The 23933-nt window shown below is 38.4% G+C and overlaps 1 protein-coding gene across 1 annotated transcript in view; it reads right to left on the bottom strand.

Moving 5' to 3' along the window:
• LOC147233581 (uncharacterized) overlaps nt 1–23933 on the bottom strand; it is a 111198-nt gene that overhangs the window by 5768 nt on the left and 81497 nt on the right. Inside the window, exons 3-10 of the mRNA XM_086148550.1 lie at nt 20417–20574; nt 20247–20336; nt 10532–10658; nt 9078–9217; nt 8205–8407; nt 6137–6243; nt 5897–6038; nt 608–2222 (exon numbers count right to left, since the gene is read on the bottom strand). Of these exons, the coding sequence (XP_086004676.1) occupies nt 608–2222; nt 5897–6038; nt 6137–6243; nt 8205–8407; nt 9078–9217; nt 10532–10658; nt 20247–20336; nt 20417–20574 (2582 nt within the window). The remainder of the gene's footprint in view (nt 1–607; nt 2223–5896; nt 6039–6136; nt 6244–8204; nt 8408–9077; nt 9218–10531; nt 10659–20246; nt 20337–20416; nt 20575–23933) is intronic.

Genomic DNA, 23933 nt, shown 5'->3' with positions numbered 1-23933 from the left:
ATTTCTAGTTTGCCGCCGTGTTTTTTAAAAACACAAGAATGACTCGAGTAGACATTGAAGTATTTAGCCTCAAGGTAACCTTCAACCCGATGTCTTTTCAAAAATTTCATTAAAATTTCATTAAAAAAAAGAAATTTCATTTTAAAAAAACGCAGCACATATTGTGTTTATGCAAAAAAAAAGTTATAAAAAAAAAAGAAATTTCATTACAAAAAAAAACGCAGCACAAATTGTGTTTATGCAAAAAAAAAGTTGTAAAAAAAATTAATTTCATTTTAAAAAAAACGCAGCACATATTGTTTTTGCAAAAAAAAAGTTATGTAAAAAAAAAGAAATTTCGTTTAAAAAAACGCAGCACATATTGTGTTTATGCAAAAAAAAAAAAAAAAAAAAAGTTAAAAAAAAAAAAAAAAAAGGACAACTTATAAGCCGTGTTAACTCATTTTAAATTTCAAACCGGTTGCGTGGCTCCCGGTGTTTTAAACGTCTCTTTGAGCGGTAAAAGCTGCCGACCCCTGGCCCAGGTAAGCCGATACCGTACGAATTAATCTCATCCCCGGCACCATCGGTGCGCTCCCACCCACGTGCACGTCGTGCACGTTGGTACCTGTGTCTGGTTGTAGTTGCGGTAGCCGTGCTGCTGCACCAGCAGGCTCTCCGGGTCCAGACCGGGGGCCATTTGGCAGGAAAGCTGCGCCACGTCGGGGTCGGGGAGGGCGCCGATCCCCGGCGCCGAGCCTCCGCTCTGATAGAAGCAGGAGGGTTTGGACGGGACGCGGCTCCCGGCCGGGTTCGGTCTCTGGCAGGCCGGCGCTCGGCCCGGATGCAGGCTGTTGACCGGCGGGGAGGTGTTTGTGAACATGCAGCTGCTGGAGGAGGCCGGAGGCGGCGGCGCGCTCCGCTGAACGGGGAACACCACGTTGGAGGTCTCCGGGGTGCGGTACATGGGCCGGGCCGCGGCGTTCCTCGGCGCGGAGACGGCGGGAAGCCGGCCGCTCTGAAATCCCATCTGGTCGGCGCCCGTCTGCTGGGCGGCGAGCGTCGGATCCTGCGTCCAGGACTGCCTCTGCGCGTCGGCGCTCGCCGTCTGGAGCGCGAAGTGGTTCTGCAGGCAGCTGGGCGAGGACAGCTCCGCCGCCAAGGTGGGTCCGTTTGAAATATTTGGGGCGAAACTGTCCATGAAAGGGGCGGGAACGGAATTCCACTGGCCGCCCTGGAAACCGTAGACGGGCTCGGACTGACCGTCGGCGCCCCGGCCCTGGACCGGCAGGTTCGGCGCCCTCTGCTGGAGGCGGTCCGGGCGCAGCTGAGCCGCCTGCCGGAGGTGGAAAGCGCCCGGGTCGCCGTCCTGGATGGTCACCCGGAGGCTCATCAGCTGATCCCGCGAGTCCGCCGCGGAGGGGTCGACGGCGCCCGGATCGGTGTGAAAAGCGACGGGGTTTTGCTGCGAGGAGATCTGCCGGAGGGTCGGCCCGTTCAGACCGGAGGGATTCATCTGCGGGAGGTCCATGTGGCTCAGTTTCATCGTCCCCAGAAGGTCCGCCGGCTGCCCGCTCATCACCGGCGGGTCCCGAAGCTCGGCGGGCCAGCAGAAGCTTTGGGGTCCCGGGTTCTGGAGGTCCGGAACCGGGAGGCACGGCGGCTGATCGGGCAGCTTCACGGAGGCCTCCTTCTGGAGCTGCTCCGCCACGTAGGTCAAGATATCCTGGTTGAGAATATCGTTGAGGTCTTCGCTCATCTCGCAGCTGGTGCTCATCTTCAGCAGCGTGGCCTCCCAGCTCTTCAGCTCCTCCTCCTCCACGTCCAGGGCGTCCGTCAGGTCGCTGTCGCCCAGGATCTGCTGCAGGGTCTCCATCATGTCCTGCACCATGGCCTCCGACTTCCCGTGACCGCCCACGGCGGGTTTGGGGGACGCCTGCTGCCAGACGTCCACGGGGACGTTGACGGTGGCGTGCGTGTCCTCGAAGGCCATGTCGTTGATGGTGTTGAGGGCGTTGGCGTTGTTGTGCTCGCAGTAGATGGACTGGTCCTGGCGCAGCATGAGGCCCAGGATGGAGTTGGGGCTGACGGAGACGTCCTCCAGCTTCCTCTGCTTGGGGCCGGGGCAGGTCCCGGGGAGCTCCACCGTCGGAGCCAGATCGTACAGCAACGCCTCGCCGGTGGCGAAGTTGAACGGCAGCTGCAGCCGGCGGAGACGGAGCTGCTCCTCGCCTTCTTCGTTTCTGCGGGGCGACAAGACGACACCGTCACCGCTTTACCCGGGATGCTTTTTTTTTTCTTTTATATCTTTGCTTCGTCGACGGACGGTCCGGCTCGGACGTCGGAAGTTAAAAAAAAAACAAAAAAAAAACATCTCGAAGATGAAGTAACGACGTCACCGATTTGATCTTTAAAATATTTCACATCAACAGTATGAAATTCAAAATTATATAATATGATTCATGTGATTTCTTGTCCATTTAAATTTTTTTTATTTTCAAAACTAACCGTCTTTTTTTTTTTGAGTTAATTTTTCATGATTTTTTTTTCTAACAGGCGTCTGTTTGTTCTCAAATCATTTTCTGAAAAGATAAATCTTTTTATGGGTCACGTTCTTGTGTTCGTAGGATTAAATCAAGTCAAGGGTTCTGAATTAACAGGAAAATAAGAAATAAATCACTCATTTTCAACTATTGCAATGTTGAGGGGGAATATTTAGGAATTTTTGAAAATAAATAAGATTTGATCTTTAAAATATTTCACGCCAACAGTGTAAAATTCAAAATGATATAATATGATTCATGTGATTTCTTGTCCATTTAAATGTTTTTTTTTTTTTTTTTTTTTCAAAATTAACTTTTTTTTGGGGGGGGGGGGGGGGGGGGTGGTTAATTTTTCATGATTTTTTTTCTAACAGGCGCCTGTTTGTTCTCAAATCCTTTTCAGGTGATTTTCTGAAAAGATAAATCTTTTTATGGGTCGCCTTCTTGTGTTCGAAGGAGTAAATCAAGTCAAGGGTTCTGAATTAACAGGAAAATAAGAAATAAATCACTCATTGCAATGTTGAGGGGGAATATTTAGGAATTTTTGAAAATAAATAAGATTTCATCTTTAAAATATTTCACATCAACAGTATGAAATTCAAAATTATTTAATATGATTCATGTGATTTTTTTGTCAATTTAAATTTTTTTTTTTTTTTTTTTTTTCAAAATTAACAGTCTTTTTTTTATTTTTTTTGGTCAATTTTTCATGATTTTTTTCCAACAGGCGCCTGTCTGTTCTCAAATCCTTTTCAGGTCATTTTCTGAAAAGATAAATCTTTTTATGGGTCACGTTCTTGTGTTTGTAGGAGTAAATCAAGTCAAGGGTTCTGAATTAACAGGAAAATAAGAAATAAATCACTCACTCTCAACTATTGCAATGTTGAGGGGGAATATTTAGGAATTTTTTAAAATGGAAAATTTTTGATTTTATTTTTCAATTTGTGATTTATCGCTCTTTGGTGTTATTTGGCAGTATTTGATTTTTTTTTCATGATGAAATAGCCATATTCAGAAGAAGAAAAGAAGAAAAAAAACATCATAAAATTAAACTAAAATTCCTTTTTTAAAATAAAATGCGAGCTCTCCTTTGCTGAACAAAGATAACTCGCACCCACGCGGGATCTCGTACGGAATAACATTGGCTCGACTAAAGCTGTGTTTCTGAAGAAAATAAAAACAAAAACGCGCTTGTCGGCAGAACAACTGCACCGCAAACTCATCATCATTCAAGTTTCAGCACAGCAAAGTATTTTCAATGGCGAATACCCTATAAAATGATTGATTAAAAATCAAAAATTTGATTTATTTCCATTAATAATTTCTATTAACATTATAAAATGATTGATTAAAAATGAAAAATGTGATTTATTTCCATAAATAATTTCCATTTACATTATAAAATGATTGATTAAAAAAGGAAAATTTGATTTATTTCCCTAAATAATTTCCATTTACATTATAAAATGATTGATTAAAAATCAAAAATTTGATTTCTTTCCATAAATAATTTCTATTTACATTATAAAATGATTGATTAAAAATGAAAAATGTGATTTATTTCCATAAATAATTTCCATTTACATTATAAAATGATTGATTAAAAAAGGAAAATTTGATTTATTTCCATAAATAATTTCCATTTACATTATAAAATGATTGATTAAAAATGAAAAAATTGATTTCTTTCCATAAATAATTTCTATTTACATTATAAAATGATTGATTAAAAATGAAAAATTTGATTTATTGCCATAAATAATTTCCATTTACATTATAAAATGATTGATTAAAAAAGGAGAATTTGATTTATTTCCATAAATAATTTCCATTTACATTATAAAATGATTGATTAAAAATGAAAAATTTGATTTCTTTCCATAAATAATTTCTATTTACATTATAAAATGATTGATTAAAAATGAAAAATTTGATTTATTGCCATAAATAATTTCTATTTACATTATAAAATGATTGATTAAAAATCAAAAATTTGATTTATTGCCATAAATAATTTCTATTTACATTATAAAATGATTGCTTAAAAGTCAAAAATTTGATTTATTTCCCTAAATAATTTCTATTTACATTATAAAATGATTGATTAAAAAAGGAGAATTTGATTTATTTCCATAAATAATTTCCATTTACATTATAAAATGATTGATTAAAAATGAAAAATTTGATTTCTTTCCATAAATAATTTCTATTTACATTATAAAATGATTGATTAAAAATGAAAAATTTGATTTATTGCCATAAATAATTTCTATTTACATTATAAAATGATTGATTAAAAATCAAAAATTTGATTTATTGCCATAAATAATTTCTATTTACATTATAAAATGATTGCTTAAAAGTCAAAAATTTGATTTATTTCCCTAAATAATTTCTATTTACATTATAAAATGATTGATTAAAAATCAAAAATTTGATTTATTTCAGTAAATAATTTCTATTTACATTATAAAATGATTGATTAAAAATCAAAAATTTGATTATTTCCATAAATAATTTCTATTTACATTATAAAATGATTGATTAAAAAAGGAGAATTTGATTTATTTCCATAAATAATTTCCATTTACATTATAAAATGATTGATTAAAAATGAAAAATTTGATTTCTTTCCATAAATAATTTCTATTTACATTATAAAATGATTGATTAAAAATGAAAAATTTGATTTATTGCCATAAATAATTTCTATTTACATTATAAAATGATTGATTAAAAATCAAAAATTTGATTTATTGCCATAAATAATTTCTATTTACATTATAAAATGATTGCTTAAAAGTCAAAAATTTGATTTATTTCCCTAAATAATTTCTATTTACATTATAAAATGATTGATTAAAAATCAAAAATTTGATTTATTTCAGTAAATAATTTCTATTTACATTATAAAATGATTGATTAAAAATCAAAAATTTGATTATTTCCATAAATAATTTCTATTTACATCTAGTATGATCTTTGATTTATTCATTTAGTGCACATGTATTGTATTTTAATGTTTATTGTACGCTACAATGATCCAAAAGTGTTTTGTGCAGCGTACAAGAGTGAGGGAAGCGTAAAACGCTCGACGTCGGGCCGATAACAGTTCGCCGAAGGGTCGATTGAGGTCGGTTGAGGGTCGAAATATCTGTAAACCATCAAAATAATCACGTCTACTTCGTGGAAATTCCCTTTTTGGCGGGAGGGTCTCGCACGGCGACTCCCGTGAAAAGCCAGGGTCGGCGGTATCGGGGAAACTCACCGTCGCTCACCAGAACCGAAGACAAGCGGAGAAAGAAGGTTCACCGCAAGAACCGAGAACCTCCGCGGACGACTTTTTCGTCTTTTTGGGCGCGTTAAGGACTCACGTCAGGGCTCTCTGCCGGGCCACGATGAAGTCCGGTTTCCCTCCTTTAAACACCAGCCTGGCGCTGGCCTGGACCCAAACCCAGCTCCTCTTCTTGGTCAGCAGCCGGAAGACGGTGAAGCCGCTGTCACCCGTCTTCATCACTGAAGGTAGAAGATTCCGTCAGGATTCCAATGCGTTTACGTACGTTCATTGTATTTACTGTTTATTTCGATTGCGGTCCTCGTGTGACGGGACTCACTCCTGATGTGGTTGTCGGCGCAGTACATCATGTCGGCGGCGTGGATGAAGTGGTAGCCGTTCCTCATGCACAGCTCCGCTTCGCTGTAGCCCAGGACCACCTTCCCCCTGCAGACAGCGACACACACCGTCAGCTTTCCACAAACAACGCGGCCCCGTGTGCCAGAATAATGGATTTTTCTGCCGCGTCACATCGGACCCATGGAACGACCGTGGACGGCGGGTTGAAGGTTTCGAAAAATCAATACCTGTCATTATCATGCACTTTCTGGTCCCAAATTACAAATTTATTCATGAAACCACCTGGAGGTTTTTGTCCAGATTATAAAAGAGGAATTCAGCATCGGGTACCACAGTTAATTTGATATATTGTATTTTCCGGACTATAAGACGCTACTTTTTTCCCACGGTGTGTGTTTAAACAACAACGCGGCTAATTTATGGATTTTTCCGACCGATCAATTCGGCATGAATTGTGAGAAATGTAGTTTGAGTCACTTGTTTTTAGACAATCGGACCTTTAGAGACGTTTGACCTTGAGTTTGACATGCCGTCTGAAAAAACTACCAAGAAAGACTAATAGCGAATGATCTGCGGATCCAGGGACCCCTGCTGTCAACACCTATTACCTTCTAGCAGTACCTTCTGCTCGCTCTGAGCGATCTCAGGCAAAACTGTTCTCAGTTCTACCACCTCAGCGGTGGAACAAACTTCCGGAAGCAACAAGACCAGCATCATCTCTCTCAACCTTCAAGAAACAGCTAAAAACTTTTCTCTTTCAGGACTTTTTACTGCGCTGATGCTTGAGCTGCCCCAGATCAGGTTAGGCACCAAGTTAGGCTATGCAGTGTGTGTGTGTGTGTGTGTGTGTGTGTGTATGTATGTGTACGTTTTTGTCTTAAAAAAACAAACAAACAAACAAACAAACAAAAAAGAACCAACCCCAGTTTACTGTTCTGTATATTTCCTGTGCATCTTGTATTTGCAAGTGTTCTTTGCAGTGCTTATGTCCTCTATTGTAAGTCGCTTTGGATAAAAGTGTCTGCCAAATGTAATGTAATGTGACACACACACACACACACACACACACACACTCACACACACCTTAGTGACGACATCATTATCTATCCTGGCTGTCGCTATGAATCTGCTCTCCAGCTCAGAAGCATCATTTAAATCCTGTTATTCGTATTTAGATAAATACCTGCAAAATAACGCCAGCTGGAGGCGTTCGCTTATAAAAAGGTTCATATATGTTTGAAAATATGAATATTTAGAAACTACAAGTCTGTTATCACTTAATTAACTAAATAATTCCCGGACACCTTTTGATCATTTCCCGTTTTACTGTACACCTGTTATTTCTAAAACCATTTTGTTTATTTTTTTGTACATATTTGTATTCTGCTGTATATATTGTATGTTGTTTATTTGTATATTACTTTTAATACTACTGTAGTTTCCTGACTTTAAGCTGCTACTTTTTTCACACCCTGTTGATCAGCTAAAGTAGGAAAAAGCGGGGATAGAAAATGTATGGATTGTGATATTTATTATTCATCTTTTTTATCGCGATGTTACAGGCACTGGAAAAAACGATATTTGTGGATGTTACCGGCTTGTATTTAATTAAAAGTAAAAAGAAAAATGTTTCTGTGTTAATATCCCATGTTACAACTTGGACACCTGCGGCTTCTAGACAAGTGTGGCCTATTTATGTACACATATATTTATTTAGGTATTTTTTAGCCGGTGAGGCTTATATTCAGGTGCGCTCAATAGTCCAGAAATGACGGTAAATAAATTACACTTCCCCTTGTTATATTGTGAAATAACTGTTCCTGTTTTCACAAATTTTACAAATAAATTCTTCTGCTCTCTGTTTATATGTCTAAATAAATATATCTACATATGTTTTTATATAGTAATTTGATAGGCCAGAAATGCATTTGCACACTTTTCTAGGCTGTTCCGCTGCAGTGACGATTGAATTTCCTCGGTAAAATAAATCCCGATCTCATTTGATCTTACGTTAAATCGGAATAAGTAAAAAAAAGGTGTGCGTTCACCTGTTGTCGACGCCCATGGGCGTGAAGTCCAGCTTGTGTTTGGTCTGGAAAATGAGCGCCTTGGTGCGAATCTCCAGGATGGACGGCGGCTGCAGCGGCGTGGCGACGGAGAACAGGGCGAGCTGGGGAGGGATCAGCGTCCCGTCCTCCGACAGACGGTTCTGGCCGTGCAGGAGCTTCAGATGGCCGCGGAAGTTCAGCGCCTGGAGAAACACGGAGCGGGAACGCTCAGCGGGACGGAACGGGAAGTCGGGGGTTTTGGAAGCGGTTTTATTTTTCGGGCCTGCGGAGGATCGAGCCGCACCTGATGGAACAAATTGCTTTTGGAAAAACACAATATGAGATGATTCATGGAGAGCGATGTTTCTCTGAGGTCACCGTTTGATTTAAAAAGTGTTTCCGAGTAATGACGGCCGCATCGCCGCGAAGAGAAACTGATATTAAAATGACCTCAAATGTTATTATGGAATAAAATCCACATCAGTAACACATAATGAAGCTAATCTTGAGTTATGGACCCCTTCGGTAAAGCCATGATTCAAACACCATTTATTTCTTCTTCCCTCATCTATCACACACACACACACACACACACACTCCCACTGCACTGCATGTTATTGTTAAAGCTGTCATTTTTATGTGTTTTCTTTTTAAAAAATAAAACGACACCGCCACCGGTGAAGAATATCCAAACAAACAAAAAAAAAAGTAAAACAATAATCCCACCGAGCAACAATCGAGCCGTTTATTCTCGACGTGCTGAATTTAACGCAACCGGCTAAAGTTGGGAGCGGCTAGAAGAACAATTGTGTTACATCATCTCCAAGGGTGTGTGTTTCCTGCTGTAAGTGTGTGTGTGTGTGTGTGTGTTACCAGGAAGCCGGATGAGTTGTCCAGCAGGCAGCGGAAGCGACAGCAGAAGTTTCTCTCCAGGAAGGAGGAGTTTTCAGGCGGGATGAGCTGAGGGTCGTAGGCCATCATGCCGCTGGTGACGTCTTCGCTGCTCTGCTCACCTGCCGAGCGACAACACACACACCTGTGAGCGCCGACTCCCACCAACGACGACGGTTCCGTGGAGAATTAAACATATTTTACCTCTCGAACAAGCGTGGATTTTTTTTTTTTTTTTGGGGGGGCTTTTTTTTTATTTTATTTTATTTTATTTTATTTATTTATTTATTTATTTAATAATTCTTCAAGGTCTACAATCATTTTTACAATCTTATGATCTTTTTTTTTTTTTTTTGCTTATTTTTCCTAATTTACAGACTATTTGTGTTTGGATTCCTGATGATAAACTGACTTTTCCTGTTCATTTATTTAATCAAATAGATTTTTTTTTGTCTCGCTATCGCCTGTCTTCTGCCTTTCTATTTATATTTACATTTGCATTCATACTTAATTCCTTTTTTTTTGACATAACTGTCAAACGCCACATACAGCCGAGGTAAAATAATAGCATACTCAGCAATAAATAACTAAAATATCATGTCTTTCCTCTGTTTTGGTATAAAGAAGTACAAGGACTTTACAAGGAATTTAAAGTACAATCCTTTTACAAACATGTAATTTACTTTTATCATTCACATGTATGCATTGCAACCGATCCCACTGATCGTACAAAGGCACAAAACTTTAACAAGTAATTGGTATTGAAAAATATAGTAATGCACTTTAAGATTAAATGAGACTTATAAAGAAAGGGAGTTTTAAACCCTTTACACATGTGCATATAAAATCTAAATTGAATCCCTGCCTGCACCTTACAAACTAAAGAGTGCTATTAAATGCGTAAGGAAGAAAGTCTTCACCTGTCCTGTAAGTGTGTGAACTTCATCCATGTAAACATGCAAACACATACAATACACACTGAAAATGTATAAAGTTGCATGAACAGTAGAATTCCATTCTACTCTTTTGTAGCGAAGCTGCTGACTAACATTAAATTGCATATTTTCGCTAGCAATTAACTAGCTAGCTTTTACCGATTACTCAGCTACCGGTGAAAGTCGACCGCTTGATCTCATCTCTTCTCAGTTTCTTTACAAGCTGTCATATTTTTCGCCGCGATGAGTCTCGTCGCGGCGCCGAATATTATATTCCTTAAATACCGAAACTTGTTGCAAACACACCAAAGCAAAGGTTTCCCGTGCGTCTTTGTAAATAAACAGGACGTCGTCCATTTTTATATGAAAATTGAATGAAAATTCCAGCGGAAAATTATTGAATTGCATTTAATTTCAAATGATCCTGAATGTTTGACACCCCCGCCCTACGGGGATCAATAAAGTTGATCTTATCTCGTTTTAAAGTTATTTAGTACTTACTGGGACTCTGGTCGAAGTCGTCCTGCTTGCTGGACTGGGGGTTGAGGGCGAAGTGAAGCTGCCGTCTGAAGAGAGCTCGATCGTCCGTGTGGATCAGCTCGAACACACTCTGATGGACCACGTCCGACTGGAACACACACACACACACGCACACACACACATGAAAAGATCATCAGGATGATTCTTTTGAATCATTTTGGTTTAAAGGCAAACGCTTCACTCTCAACCAGGTTCTTTTTTTTTTTTTTTGCAGAAAAGGGATTGTGTGTGCGCACGGGGCTGCTGACTGATGCGCGATTGGTCGCCACGGTTACGAGAATAACTCCCAATGACGACAGTCGGACTTGCCGAAGCAAAGCCGCGACACATTTTACGTGAATTAACGCGTGATCGTGTCCTTTTCCATGACCGCAGATATCTGCTTATTGCTACCAGCACATTTAACATGATGTGTTTTTGCAATAAACAAAACAAAACAAAAAAACCTTCATGAAACAGACATGAATACAAATTACAGCAGATAAAGACCAGATATGCAAGACTAAATATATATATTTTCATTATATGTTTATTTTTAATTTGATTGAATTTTTTATTTTATTTTAATTTAATTTCTTGTATATGATGAACAAAATATAAATTGCATAAAATTGAGCCGTTCCAAAGTGTTGAGTCGAATAATTTGGAATAAACAGGACTGTCTCAGAAAATTAGAATATTGTGATAAAGTTCTTTATCTTCTGTTATGCAATTATAAAAACAAAAATGTCCTACATTCTGGATTCATTACAAATCAACTGAAATATTGCAAGCCTTTGATTATTTCAATATTGCTGATTATGGCTTACGTCTTAAGAAAACTCAAAAATCCTATCTCAAAATATTGGAAGATGTTTTTTTAATTGCATTACAGAAAATAAAGAACTTTATCACAATATTCTAATTTTCCGATACAGTCCTGTAGTGTATATAACCTGCATTTGTTGTCTTTGTATTCATTTTTTTGTAATTGTATGCATCCGGCAGACGTGGGTAAATTAGCCCCGAAGGCTTGGCTGCAGGCCGAACGTCTCGCCGACCCAAAGGCAAATATCCACGGATCAAGCCGGACCGTCCGCTTCCGACGCAGAACGTGTCTTCTGCAAATCTGCTTGTTTTTAAAAAAAAATCATGGGAAATGCCATGGATTGACTGGTGATAGTAAACCATGGTATCCAAAAAAAAAAACAAAGGACAATGAGCCAGAAATGACCTCCGGCCTGCGGGAAGATATTTAAGAAATCAGTGGAGGAATAAAAAAAAACAAACAAACACAAAAAACAAGGAAAGAACAATGGTCGTACAGTCGACGAAAAAGACAAAACATCGAAAACGCATGTTGGATCTCATGGAAACCTTTTCAAAACGAGCAGCAGATCCCATAAAAAGAAATAAATGAAAGTCACCCTCCGTTAATGTTTCTGTGTGGGAGATTTTCCAGATATCTGATACCTGCATGAAGATCTTATGAATCTAAAAATGTACATTTCCCCCCCCAAAAGTCCCAGCATTAAATCAGGCTTGGAAGGAGGGTCTGGCAGCTTCGCGCTTCCAAAAGAAAAAGGTCCCGTCACGAGCCGGCAAATGAATAATTCGGGGAAAATTCAGTCGAGCGAAGTCGACCGACGGAAAAATATGTATTTTTCATCAGAAAGGAGCGAATGGAGATGAAAAAAAAAGGTCTAATAAACCAGTGTTTCCCGACCACGTTAGTGCGCCGTGGAAAAATGCCCGCTTTCACCCGATTGGTCCGAAAATGATTTATCCAACGCAAATAATGTGTTTTCCTATGTCTATGTGGGCAGCGTGCACATTCCATGGCGACGGGTAGTGAATGAACCTGTGCATCTGTGTATCAGTGATTAGTGACGCTTTATGTGATGCATTTTTAAAATAAAAAGTACCCCAATTTCCAGACTACTGAGCGCACCTCAATATAAGCCGCACCACCTGAACAACCAAAGAGCCATTTGGACCCGGTTTCCTCGGAAAAGAAAACACTGGGAGCCGCGATTTCTTTTTGACGTCTAAAATAAAGGTAGCACTGTATATATTGCTTTTTATTACCTTTACACTTTGTATAAACAAGTGTGTAGTGTGTTGCTTCTGAAATTCACAAAGTATCACAGAGAAAATTAAATTATGTAATGAACTCATTTTGAGCTTTCAGAGCATGTAGCGGAGCTTTGACCTGAATTTTAAAAATAAATCAGGAAAAAAATCACTGTGTCAGTAAACAATAAAAATATTTGCAAAATATCTTCATAAATATTTATTTTACCTGGTTTATGGGACTTCTGCTCCCGAACTTCTGCGCACAACATCTGCAAATCGGGACTTTACGGGTACACCGGCTTCCGTGAGGGTGACGTTATTTTAAGCGGCGAAAAATAATAAATATAATTTTATTGAATATTTCAAGATCGCAATAATCTTCCAACTTGGAACTAAAAGTTAAAAAAGGACTTAACACAAATGAAATATACTTCAATTAAATATTTATCATTTATTTTCCCAAGCCACTCGGAGCCGCAGTGTAAAGATGGGTCGCCGACCCCTGGACTAGCCGGTCGCTACCTCGGTCTTCCTCCTGCGCGCTAAAACCGTCAAAAGTCGTCTTCTTCGGTGTCGGAGTTGAACGGACTAAGAATTTCCCGGTCATTTCATCGGTCCGACGTGACGAGGAGAAACGTTTTAGCGTCCTGAAGCTCGTCAGCGTCCCCCCCCCCAACCCAAAAAAGTCCATATATTAGCCGCATCGTTGTTTACGTGGAAAAAGTCGCGGCTTATCGTCCGGAAATGACGGTACTTTTATCGGCGTAAACAAACAGGCGGCGTTGTTGAAAACTACCAAGACCAGTGAGAAAGCGGTGAAAGCCGCTATAAAGTTGCTGAACTCGTCTCTAAATCCAAACAGCAAAACATTAATACGACCTGCCGGCAAAATCATTGGAGAAGAAACGCTCGGCTCTGGCGTTGATAAAGAAATAGCCAGTTCTCTCAAATAATACCATTTTCAGACATATTGATGACATGTCAAGTGTTCTGGAAAAGTTGCACATCAGTGGGAAATTTGCATTGCAACTTGATTAATCTACAGATATTAGATATATTAGATTTCACACAAAGTAAACAGAGCCTACGGTTTCATTCTAATTGGTAAAAAAATGTTTTTGACATATTTATTTGCCGTGTGATTTTTCTCATGCAAAATATGTGCCGTGGCTCAAAAAAGGTTGGGAAACGCTGGAATAAACGACGCACGGCGTGTCGGGTGGACGGGGCCACCGGGACGGAGGCGGCGCCAGTTCTGGGAGCCGGAGTGTTTGTCCTGGCGGGCGGCGCTCTGGACCGATGATGCGAGTGTAAACACGCGCATACGTACGTGATGAGAACAACACTGGAAGCTCTGACTGACAGGAGAACGCGGTGGAAACACAGAGGCGTTGTTGTGCACATGCTGAGGTGCTGGGAGACACGCCTCGCCGCCGCCGCCGCCGCCTTTCTGTTACTCAACCGTCAGCAAACAAACCCCCACACAAAAGCCTCCTTTGTTAGCGGCGGCGCTGGAACTGGGCTCGGATCCGCTCGCCGGCCTTTGTCGAGGTCAAAAGCGACTCCCGGGAGTCGGGATTTGAGGTTTTCCAGAGTTAGAGAAGAGTCACGGCAAAAGCCTGCGAGTGAAGAAACAGCTTGAACACTCGATTCGCCGTCAATTTATCAACATTTCTTGATTTAATTTCTCACGTTGATATGAAGGGAAATAATGTTTCCCTTGTTTTCCGTTTTTTTTTTTTTTGCAGACGGTCTTCATTTCATGCTCCGGCTTCCCTTTGCTTCCGATCAGCTGTTATATTCTAAATTTTCTTGTGAATGAAAAGTTTTCTCTTTTTTTTTTTTTTGGGAGGAATCACGCTTGAAAGTGCAGAACATGTTTTGGAGGCGACCTCTTGCAGTTTTGCAACATTTACTGACGATTTTTCATTACTTCTCGACGCTTTCTGGCTGAATTTGAGGTCATCTCTTGATTATGTTTCACCGATAAATCAAAGAAAACGGCAGTTTTTCATTGTTTCTCAACACTGTGAATGAATCTGAGGTCATTGCTTGATGACTTCCAATCACCTTGTTGTTATACTGCAGGTTTTCTTATTTCTGTTTTGTTTATTTTCTGTTATTTTTATTTTTTATTATTATTATTTTATTATATTTATTATATTATATTATTTATATTATGTTATTATTATTTTATATTTTATTATTTTATTTTTATTATTTTATTTTCTGTTTATTTGTTTGTTTAGAAGTTTATTAGGACAGTGTACAAATACATTAAGCACAGAGGCAGAGATGTTTGTACCAGATTATAGCTCATAGCTAATTTCTATCTAATTTCTATCTGTAGTCCTGGACAATACAAATAAGAAATTGTATAAAATGAAGTTGTTTCTCTCTTTTTTTTACCGCAGGAGAATTAAGGAAGAGCCTGAAAGTGAAGAACAATTTTTGAAGGCGATCTCTTGCAGTTTTGCTCGATTACCTGTGAATTTATTAAAAAAAAAAACGCCACAGATGTTTCATTCTTTCCCGACACTTCCGATAACTTAAATAACTTCCGATCGGCCTGCTGTTGTGCTGCGGCTGCGGGTTGTTTTTACTTTGCCGCGGCAAAATCGGCATTTAAACTCTACAGCCTGGAATGTAATGCAGAAAATAAAATGACCTCATTTTTAACCCGAGGGCGTAGCGAACCCAGCTGTCGTCGCAGTTGATCTATTTTGACTTTTGCATGGGTGCCGGAGCGGTTTATCTGTCGTAAATGCGGATTCTAGTAAAAATAACGTCGGCGTCATGGAAACCGTCGAAGCAGCTGATGATTTCGGGGGTTTCGGCAGCCGCCGCCGCCGAGATAACAACACATTTCCTGTCCTGATTAGCATCCTGGCTTCGGCTGGCGAATAAGCCGTGCTGCGCATGGTGTGTGTGTGTGTGTGTGGGTTTTGGTGAATGTGTGTGTGTGTGTGTGTACACCACGTGTGTTCTACCCTGGCATCTTCTTTTTTTTTTTTTTTCTCTTTTCTTTTTATTTCACCCCGGTTCAAGCGGATGTGTTTACAAGTCAAGAGTTCACAGCCAACGGAGCAGTTTGGTTCTCACACAGAGCCGGAGGCACATGGCAAACATGTGTTTCTCCCACATTTTCACTTGTTGTCTGGACCAACACGACTGCCGAGCGGCGGATACACTCCTCGTAAAGCCGGGAGCGCCGTGAAACAAGACCGTCTGACAGGCGATAAAGACTCGCCGTTAAACCCGACCTAGCTTAGCGAACACCTGAAGATGTTGGGCGAGAAGGACGTTTTTGTAACTGTCGGGCATCTTCTGTCCGGGTCTTTACCAGGTAACCTTTCTCTCAACTCAGGAGGAATGCTTTTATCGTCACTTTCCGTTTTGAGATTTAAAATGAAGCCAGCATATAACGTTGTTTTGTTGCCTTGACGCTATTTCTATTTTTTATTTATTTTTTTATTATCAAGGAACAACTGCATTGAAAACAAAATTCAATTTCTGCATGCAACAAAACATTTTGAACTCTGTAAAAGAAATAAATAAAAAGGCGTAAGATGTTGGGTTGAAAGTTATTTTGTACTTAAGACCTTAAAACTGTGCATCTTGTATTTTCCTGTGCATCTTGTGTTTGCAAGTGTTATTTGCAGTCCTTATGTCCTCTATTGTAAGTCGCTTTGGATAAAAGCGTCTGCCAAATGTAATGTAAAACACTTTATAGCCTTGACTTTGACACTTTATAGTTTTATTTGTATTTCTTATTCTGCCCCGTTTTTTTTTGTTTTTCTTTTACTGTTTATACAATTTCTTACTATTATTTATTATTGCTAGGTTTTACTTGAAACTCTGGCACAACAATTTCCTTCAAGATAAATAAAGTTGTTTTTATTCTTATTCTTACTGAAGGAAAATACTTAAATTTGCTGGTTCCCAACCCGCGCCAGCAAACGTGCATGGACAAACGTGCACAACGTACACGTAGGTGGGAGCGCGCCGATGTCATCCGATTAATACGTACGCATTATCAACAGTAGCTGCTCACCTAGAAACTTTTACCACTCAATGAGCCGCTTGGAGCCGTTTTATTTAAAATGAATAACACGGCATGTATCCTTTTTTTTTGCTGTTGCCTTTATGCGATGCATAAAACACAATATGTGCTGCTTTTCTTTTTTAAATCAATGAACAACCGCAGAGAAAAGGAAATGAAATTTCCGCAGGCGAGAAAACATTTTGAAAAAACGCCGGGTTGAAGGTGTTGAATGTCCACTGGAGGTGTTTATGAAAAAAACCTAAACGATCTGCCGTCCTCTCTCAGCCTGCTGTCAGCCTTTAAGATTTTTCTCTTTTTTTTTTAATTTATTATTTTATTTTATTATTAGTATTTCTTAGCTTTTTATATTTATTATTGTATTTTATCATTATTTCTGAGCTTTTTTTTCTTTTTATTATTTATTGCTTTATTTTATTATTATTATTTCTTAGCTTTTTTATTTATTATTTTTTTATTAGTATTTCTTAGCTTTTTATATTTATTATTGTATTTTATCATTATTTCTGAGCTTTTTTTCTTTTTATTATTTATTACTTTATTTTATTATTATTATTTCTTAGCTTTTTTTTTCTTTTTTTTATTCATTATTTTATTTTATCATTATTATATCTTACCTTTTTTTTTTTTTGCATTACTGCTACTTTGCACAGAAAAAAACATCGTGCTGCTCTTATATATACAATTTGGTTGCTACTTACTGACCTTTGCATTAAAACTGTCCACAAAACAATGAATAAATTCTGCTGCTTCTCTTTAACGCGTGCACTTTACACTTATTTTGAGATGAGAAACGTCTTTTCGCTTCCTCTGCACGTCCGGTATCCGCGCAGAAATTGACAACGAAGCTGACTTCCACGTCCGGAGGCGCAGCATGTTTTTCCAAAACAAGCCGCGGCTCCGGCACGCGCCGCGTCCGCGACGTTAGCGTCGGCGCAGACGCCTAACTCGTCGGCCCGCTTGCGTGCACATTGTCGGCTTTCCGCTTGGACGCGCTTTATATTTCCTGTTCTGTCCGACAAATTGCGCCGCGGTTATAAAAGAGCCTGCATGCGAAAACAAAAATGGGGACTTCAAATGGGGAAACTCTAGTCCTGACAGGTGGCCGGTGGGTTCACAAGCGTCTAAAAACAACGCCGGACTCATCCTTCGCCCTTCAAACATCGAGGTTTTCTTTTTTTTTTTTTAATTTTTCCGTCATGTTCCCCGCCGGGATATTTATAAATGCGAACATTCTGCGGGTCTTGAACTTTTTATAGGTGGCTGGCAACTTTTATATCGAAAAGCGCTGGCGGTGAAGAGTTAATTGTCAGACGATGCCAGCGTTCTTGTTTCTACCACAATACAGAGAACATCGTGTTCGTTTCCTGGCCTGGAAACACGAACCGCGCATCTACGGCGGAGGAGGAAGGAGGCATGGGGGCAAAACACGCCGCCGTGGAGGTCGGCGAAGGTCGCTCATCGCCACGGCGACGCAGAAAAAAAACATCACGACGTATCAGCGGATGCGATTTCTCCCCCGACGTGAACGTTTTGCAGCCGGGACTAAATTAAAAAAAAAAGAAAAAAAAAAAAAAAGGCCTGTAATTTTCATCACGAAAAACAAATATGACGAATCGAATCACATTTTTCCCCAAAATTCAACCCTTTCATTATGGTTTCTCCAAAGGCGCACAAAAGTATTCCCGACTCCCGCGATATTAGTTTTCGCCTCTGCCATCGGTCGATAAACATCTCGGGTCGGCGCGGCAGATGCTACTTATTATTCCATACATTTTATCTGGCTTGATTCCGCAAGAAACTGTTGTCTGTTTTTATTGGTGACTTGACTTATGGGGTTTGAACATACAAAGAGCGCAACAGGAAATGAAAAGGAATAAAAGAGCCGTAGGATTTATGGAGGCAGCTCCGAATATTAAATGTCAAATAGTTTAACTTACGGTGATTAACCCTCTGAACCCCGAGCGCTTCGCGGCTGCTAAAGCGATTTTACCGACGAGGGGTTCGTTTCTCGTGTCGGTACGAGAAACGTCTCCATGGAAACGGGAACCAGAATCACACGTGTGTATTTATATAAAGATAAACGAGGCTTTTTCCGATTATTTCCAGATTTTTCCATCCGGCAGCTGCGACTCAGATTTATATTTTCACTTAGATTGGATTATCCGTGAAAGAGATTCTGATGAAGTGGTGGAACCTAAAAATCCTCTTTCCCGTGATAAGATATTTGATATTTTTAAGTTATGGACCGTTTAAAATGTCATCTTTGTCTTCGGGGAACACGGACAGATATTTGATTCAAAATGTTTGATTATTTGTGGTTCATTTTTAGTTTTTCAAGAAATACCCTGCTACTATTTGTGTTGATACTTTGCTATTTCTTGGGTAATTTCTTTCTAATTTTTCCTGATCATATGACTAATGATAATTTCTTCTTGTTTTTTTTTTTCATTTCAGGTTCTTGCTTTATTTTGGGAAATTGAACCGTGTATTTAATGTTAATTAAATGTATTTAATTAACAGTAACAAAATTTGTTATTTTTCTTCTTTCTGGTTTGAAGGTGGATTATTATTCATCATTTTGAGATGATTCAACATTTTGTCTTATTTGTGTTTCATTTTTAGTTTTCTAAGAAATAACCTGCTAATTGTTTGGATACTTTGCTATTTCTTGTCATTTTTGTCCCGATCATCTTTAAGTTAATTCCTTGTTGTTGTTTTTCTTATTTCAGGTTCTTGCTTTATTTTGGGTAATTGAACCGGTATGTATTTAATTAAAAGTAACAAAAAATGTTTCTGTGTAAATAGCACATATTTACACATAGATTTATTAGAAGTTATTTTTATTATTAGTTATTTTTAGCCGGTGTGGAAATTAGATTCATTTATTTCTTGTTAAAATCATGAAACAAACAGTTTATCTTCGCTCAGCTTAGCCTATTTTTTTTTTTTTCTTTCTGGTACTGTGTGAAGGTAGATTATTATTATTATAAATCATTTTGGGATGATTCAAAATGTTGTCTTATTTGTGGTTCAAAAAAAAAGTAACAAAAAAATGTTTATTTGTTTTGTTTATATATTTTGTTATATATTTTTATATTCAGCTGCGCTCAATAGTCAGGAAAACAGGGTAATTTAATGAACTATTTCTTATTAAAATCATGAAACAAACAACTTATCTTAGCTCAGCTTAGCTTTTTGTTTTTTTTTCCTTTCTGGTTTGCAGGTAGATTATTATAGGTAATTCTGAGATGATTCAAAATTTTGGCTTTTTTGTGGTTCATTTTTTGAAAGGAACAAAAAAAAATGTTTCTGTGTAAATATCACTTATGTACATGTAGATTTATTTCGTTATTTTTAGCCGGCGCGGCTTATATTCAGGTGCGCTGAATAGTCGGTAAATTATTTAATCAGGGTTTTTTTGTCATGGAGATATTTATGAAATCATCTCTTTCTTTTCTGCTTCTACACTGCAAACGTAACAATCTATTTAAGAACAAAAAGCGCCGTTTGTGTTGGTTTTGTTCAGACGTTTTCGCCGTAAAGAGGCTTTCTGACCTGGTGGAAGCCGAGGAAGTCCTGGATGGTCGGCGACGTGTAGAAGACGTAGCCTTCGGCCGTCACCACCAGCACGAAGCCGTTCAGAGCCTGCGGAGCAAACACAACCCCGCCCGTCACACACTCCTCACACACTCCGTCGGCTTTTTTTTGCGCGCTCGCCGTCCCACCTGGAGCAGCAGGTCTCCCTCGGAGAAGCTGACGCCGTCGATGGAGGTGACGTGGGAGGGCGCCGAGGTGGAGTTCAGGGCGTTCTGAGGGTTTTCACCGAACATGAGGCTCCTCTCGCTGGTCCAGCTGCAGCCGTTCGAGCCCTTTTTGATGGTGGCTGCAGGAAAAGGAGACGGGAGCCGGTTAGAGGACTTGGTTTTAACGTTTTGTGATATTTCCGTGACTATTATATACAGGGTGATGCTTCATTTTGTCTCTTTTGAGATGAGAACGGCTTTATTTATCCCGAAGGAAATTGTTGTGCCAGAGTTTCAAGTAAAAACAAAACCATAATAGATAATAGTAGAAAGGAGGGAGAATAAGAAATACAATGAAATATAAATTGTCTTAAGTGTTAACTGTAACTACAAAGAGTTGTGATTTGTCAAGTCTTTTTTTTAAAGAATAAGAGCAACTTTATTTATCCGGAAGGAAATTGTTGATTAAAAATTTTAATCGATTTTTAATTAATTTTAATCAAAAATTTTTTTTTTTTTTTTGTAGAACCAGGAGAAGAGAGCGATGCCGTTCTTACGTCAAAGTCTATTTGACGCCAGAATAATTTTGCATTTGGATGAAAAAAAAAAGACGTTTTCATCTTATTTTCACCTCATTGTTGCACACGATCACATAATTATCCAAATGTCTGTTTTTTTTCTGCTGAAAGTTGATAAAGATCCCATTATAATTAGGTTATTAATCAATTGAGGGTGCTGAAAAAATTGTGAATTTATTTCCCCGATCACATAAATACAAAACGTAAACATAAAAACAAACAAACTGTTGTCCTTCAGTTGTGCAGGGAGGTTAAAATACAACTTTATTTTCTAGTTATCCAAGTCATATCAGTGTAACACTGCATCATGGCGAAAAAAAAAACAAAAAACACAACAAACAGGAGATAAACAAATAATCTCCCCGCGCTTAATTTCGCCCCTCTTAAAAAAAAACGCCGATCTCGGTGCTCGAAGCAGCGAAGAGACGCCTGAAACTGAGAAAAACAGAAAGAGGAAGAGCACATCTTGTCTCCTTCGATCAGGGCGTTGCAGCCCCATGTTTCCTGTCGTCTTACAACACTGTCACTCAACTCTTCCTCCTCTTCCTCTTCCTACGCCGAGTTTATCGAGAAAAAAAAAACCTTATCACCGCCTGCAGCACGAAAACACGCACCTTAAAATATCCCGTCCGAGGGGAAGCAGGTGGTTTTCGGTTAGAACGGAGGGGCGGCTCGCTTTATTCGGGTATTTATTAGATTTATCTCATCCTGCGTGGTGAATTTTTTTTTTTTAGCAGAATACAATTAAAATCCTTATGTTTTTAATCCCGGAGTTTGAATTTAAGACGATATCCCGAGACGGTAAATCTGCAAAATAACATGCCCGAGATTAAAGAGAAGGTTTACTGTTACAATTCAGAAGTTATGATCGTTTTTGTCTGGGAATTTTCTTTGCTCCTTTTATTTGCAAACAAATGAATAGAACAGCACATTCATGCACAAGTGAAATAATTCAATCATTTGTTTCCTTTAAAAAATTTAGGAACATGCCAAAAGTGAACGAGAAACAACTGGAAATAGCCTGAAAATTTGTAACGTGCGTTCTAAAAAAAATGGTCATAAATGGCAAAACATTTGGAACAAATGACCCCATTATTTAAGTCAAAAGTGTATATTTAATTTCATTTTAAATTAAAAAAATGATATACATATATATATATATATATACAATATTATATTATAATATTGTATAAATAGTATATATTACAATATTATATTTATACAATTTTATGTATACAATTATAAAATTTACTAATTAAAACACCAGAAATGGATGCAATATAGAGAGCATGCAAATAAATGATCATATGGCAATTTTGAATTGCGGAAATATTTTTCCTTTTCTGTTTTTGCTGCACTTTGTAGCCTCAAACGGCCACGCAGCCGATATAAGCGCCACATCAAACCGGCCTCAAAGCTCCCGCCGCCATGACAAAACACGCCGACTTTTTATTTTCTGCACAATCGAGCTTCACGCCGCCAAAACATTAAGCCTCATCACATCGGACTGATATTTCAGTGGGTCGAAAGATTTGAAAAATCACTGTACTTGACGCTTTACTTATCATTATCATGCATTTTCTTGTCCGATTTAAATAAGTCACAAAGTACACATTTATTTGTGACACCAACCGGAATTGTGATTTGCATGATATAAAAAGAATTCAGCATTAGGTAACACACAAATATTTGATATACTATCATTTCTGGACTATAAGCCACCACTTTTTCCACATGCATTTTAACACTGTGGGGATAGAAAATGAATGGTTTTGTAATTTAATATTCATCTTTTTCATCAGCCGTGTTACAGGCGCTGTTTGGAAAAAAAAGCATTTAGTGGATGCTACTGGTATGTATTTAATTAAAAGTAGTAAAAACATTTTTTCCATGTAGATATCAGATATGTACACATATTTAGTTATTTCTAACCGGTGCGACTTATATTTAGGTGCGCTCAATAGTCTGGAAATTAATATTTTTAATTAAAACCATGAAACAAACAGTCTAGTTTAGCTCCGATTAGTTTATTTGTTGTTTTTTTTTTCTTTCTGGTTTGATGCTAGATTATTCCAGAATGTTAAGGTAACATGTATCCAATTTTAAGATGATTCAAAATGTTGTCTTATTTGTGGTTCACTTTTAGTTTTCTAAGAAATACCCTGCTAATTGTTTTGCTACTATACCGTTTCTTGGGTAATTTCTTGTAAATTTTGTCCAGATTTTCTAATGTAAATTTCTTTTGGTCGTTTTTCAGGTCCTTGCTTTATTCTAGGTAATTGAACCGGTATGTATTTAATCAAAAGTAACAAAAAAATGTTAGCACATATGTACACATAGATTTATTATAAGTTACTTTTATTGTTAGTTATTTTCAGCCCGTGTGGAAATTAGGTTAATTTACTTCTTATTAAAGTCATGAAACAAACAGTTTATCTTCGTTCAGCTTAGCTTATTTGTTTTTTGTTTTTTTTCTTTCTGGTACTGTGTGAAGGTAGATTATAATTATTCATCATTTTGAGATGATCCAAATTTGTCTTCTTTGTGGTTCATTTTTAGTTTTCTAAGAAATACCCCGCTAATTGTTTTGATACTTTGCTATTTCTTGGCTAATTTCTTGTCATTTTTGTCCCGATCATCTTGCGAATGTTAATTCATTGTTGTTGTTTTTCTTATTCCAAGCTCTTAATCAGCTGAATTTTTCTAGCAGTTGCCAAAATCTTCTCACTCGAAAATTTGCTTAACGCGAGAATAACGACATCCTATGACTAATCTGGTGACGAGGTTTATACCGAGACAGTGGAGAAGACACATGGAAGACATAACAATGAATCCAGGGTGGTGCGTTCAGGACAGCAGGCCGGGGAGGGAAATAACGAGATGATTGACACCAGCGGGATTTAATAATGTTGGAAAAACAG

Source organism: Fistularia commersonii, chromosome 6, assembly GCF_037954325.1.
Source record: "Fistularia commersonii isolate RoL2024-O1a breed Wild chromosome 6, RoL_Fcom_v1.0, whole genome shotgun sequence".
Classification (NCBI taxonomy): domain Eukaryota; kingdom Metazoa; phylum Chordata; class Actinopteri; order Syngnathiformes; family Fistulariidae; genus Fistularia; species Fistularia commersonii.
Note: the sequence above shows the minus strand (reverse complement) of the source record. Positions and strands in the feature narration are given on the sequence as shown.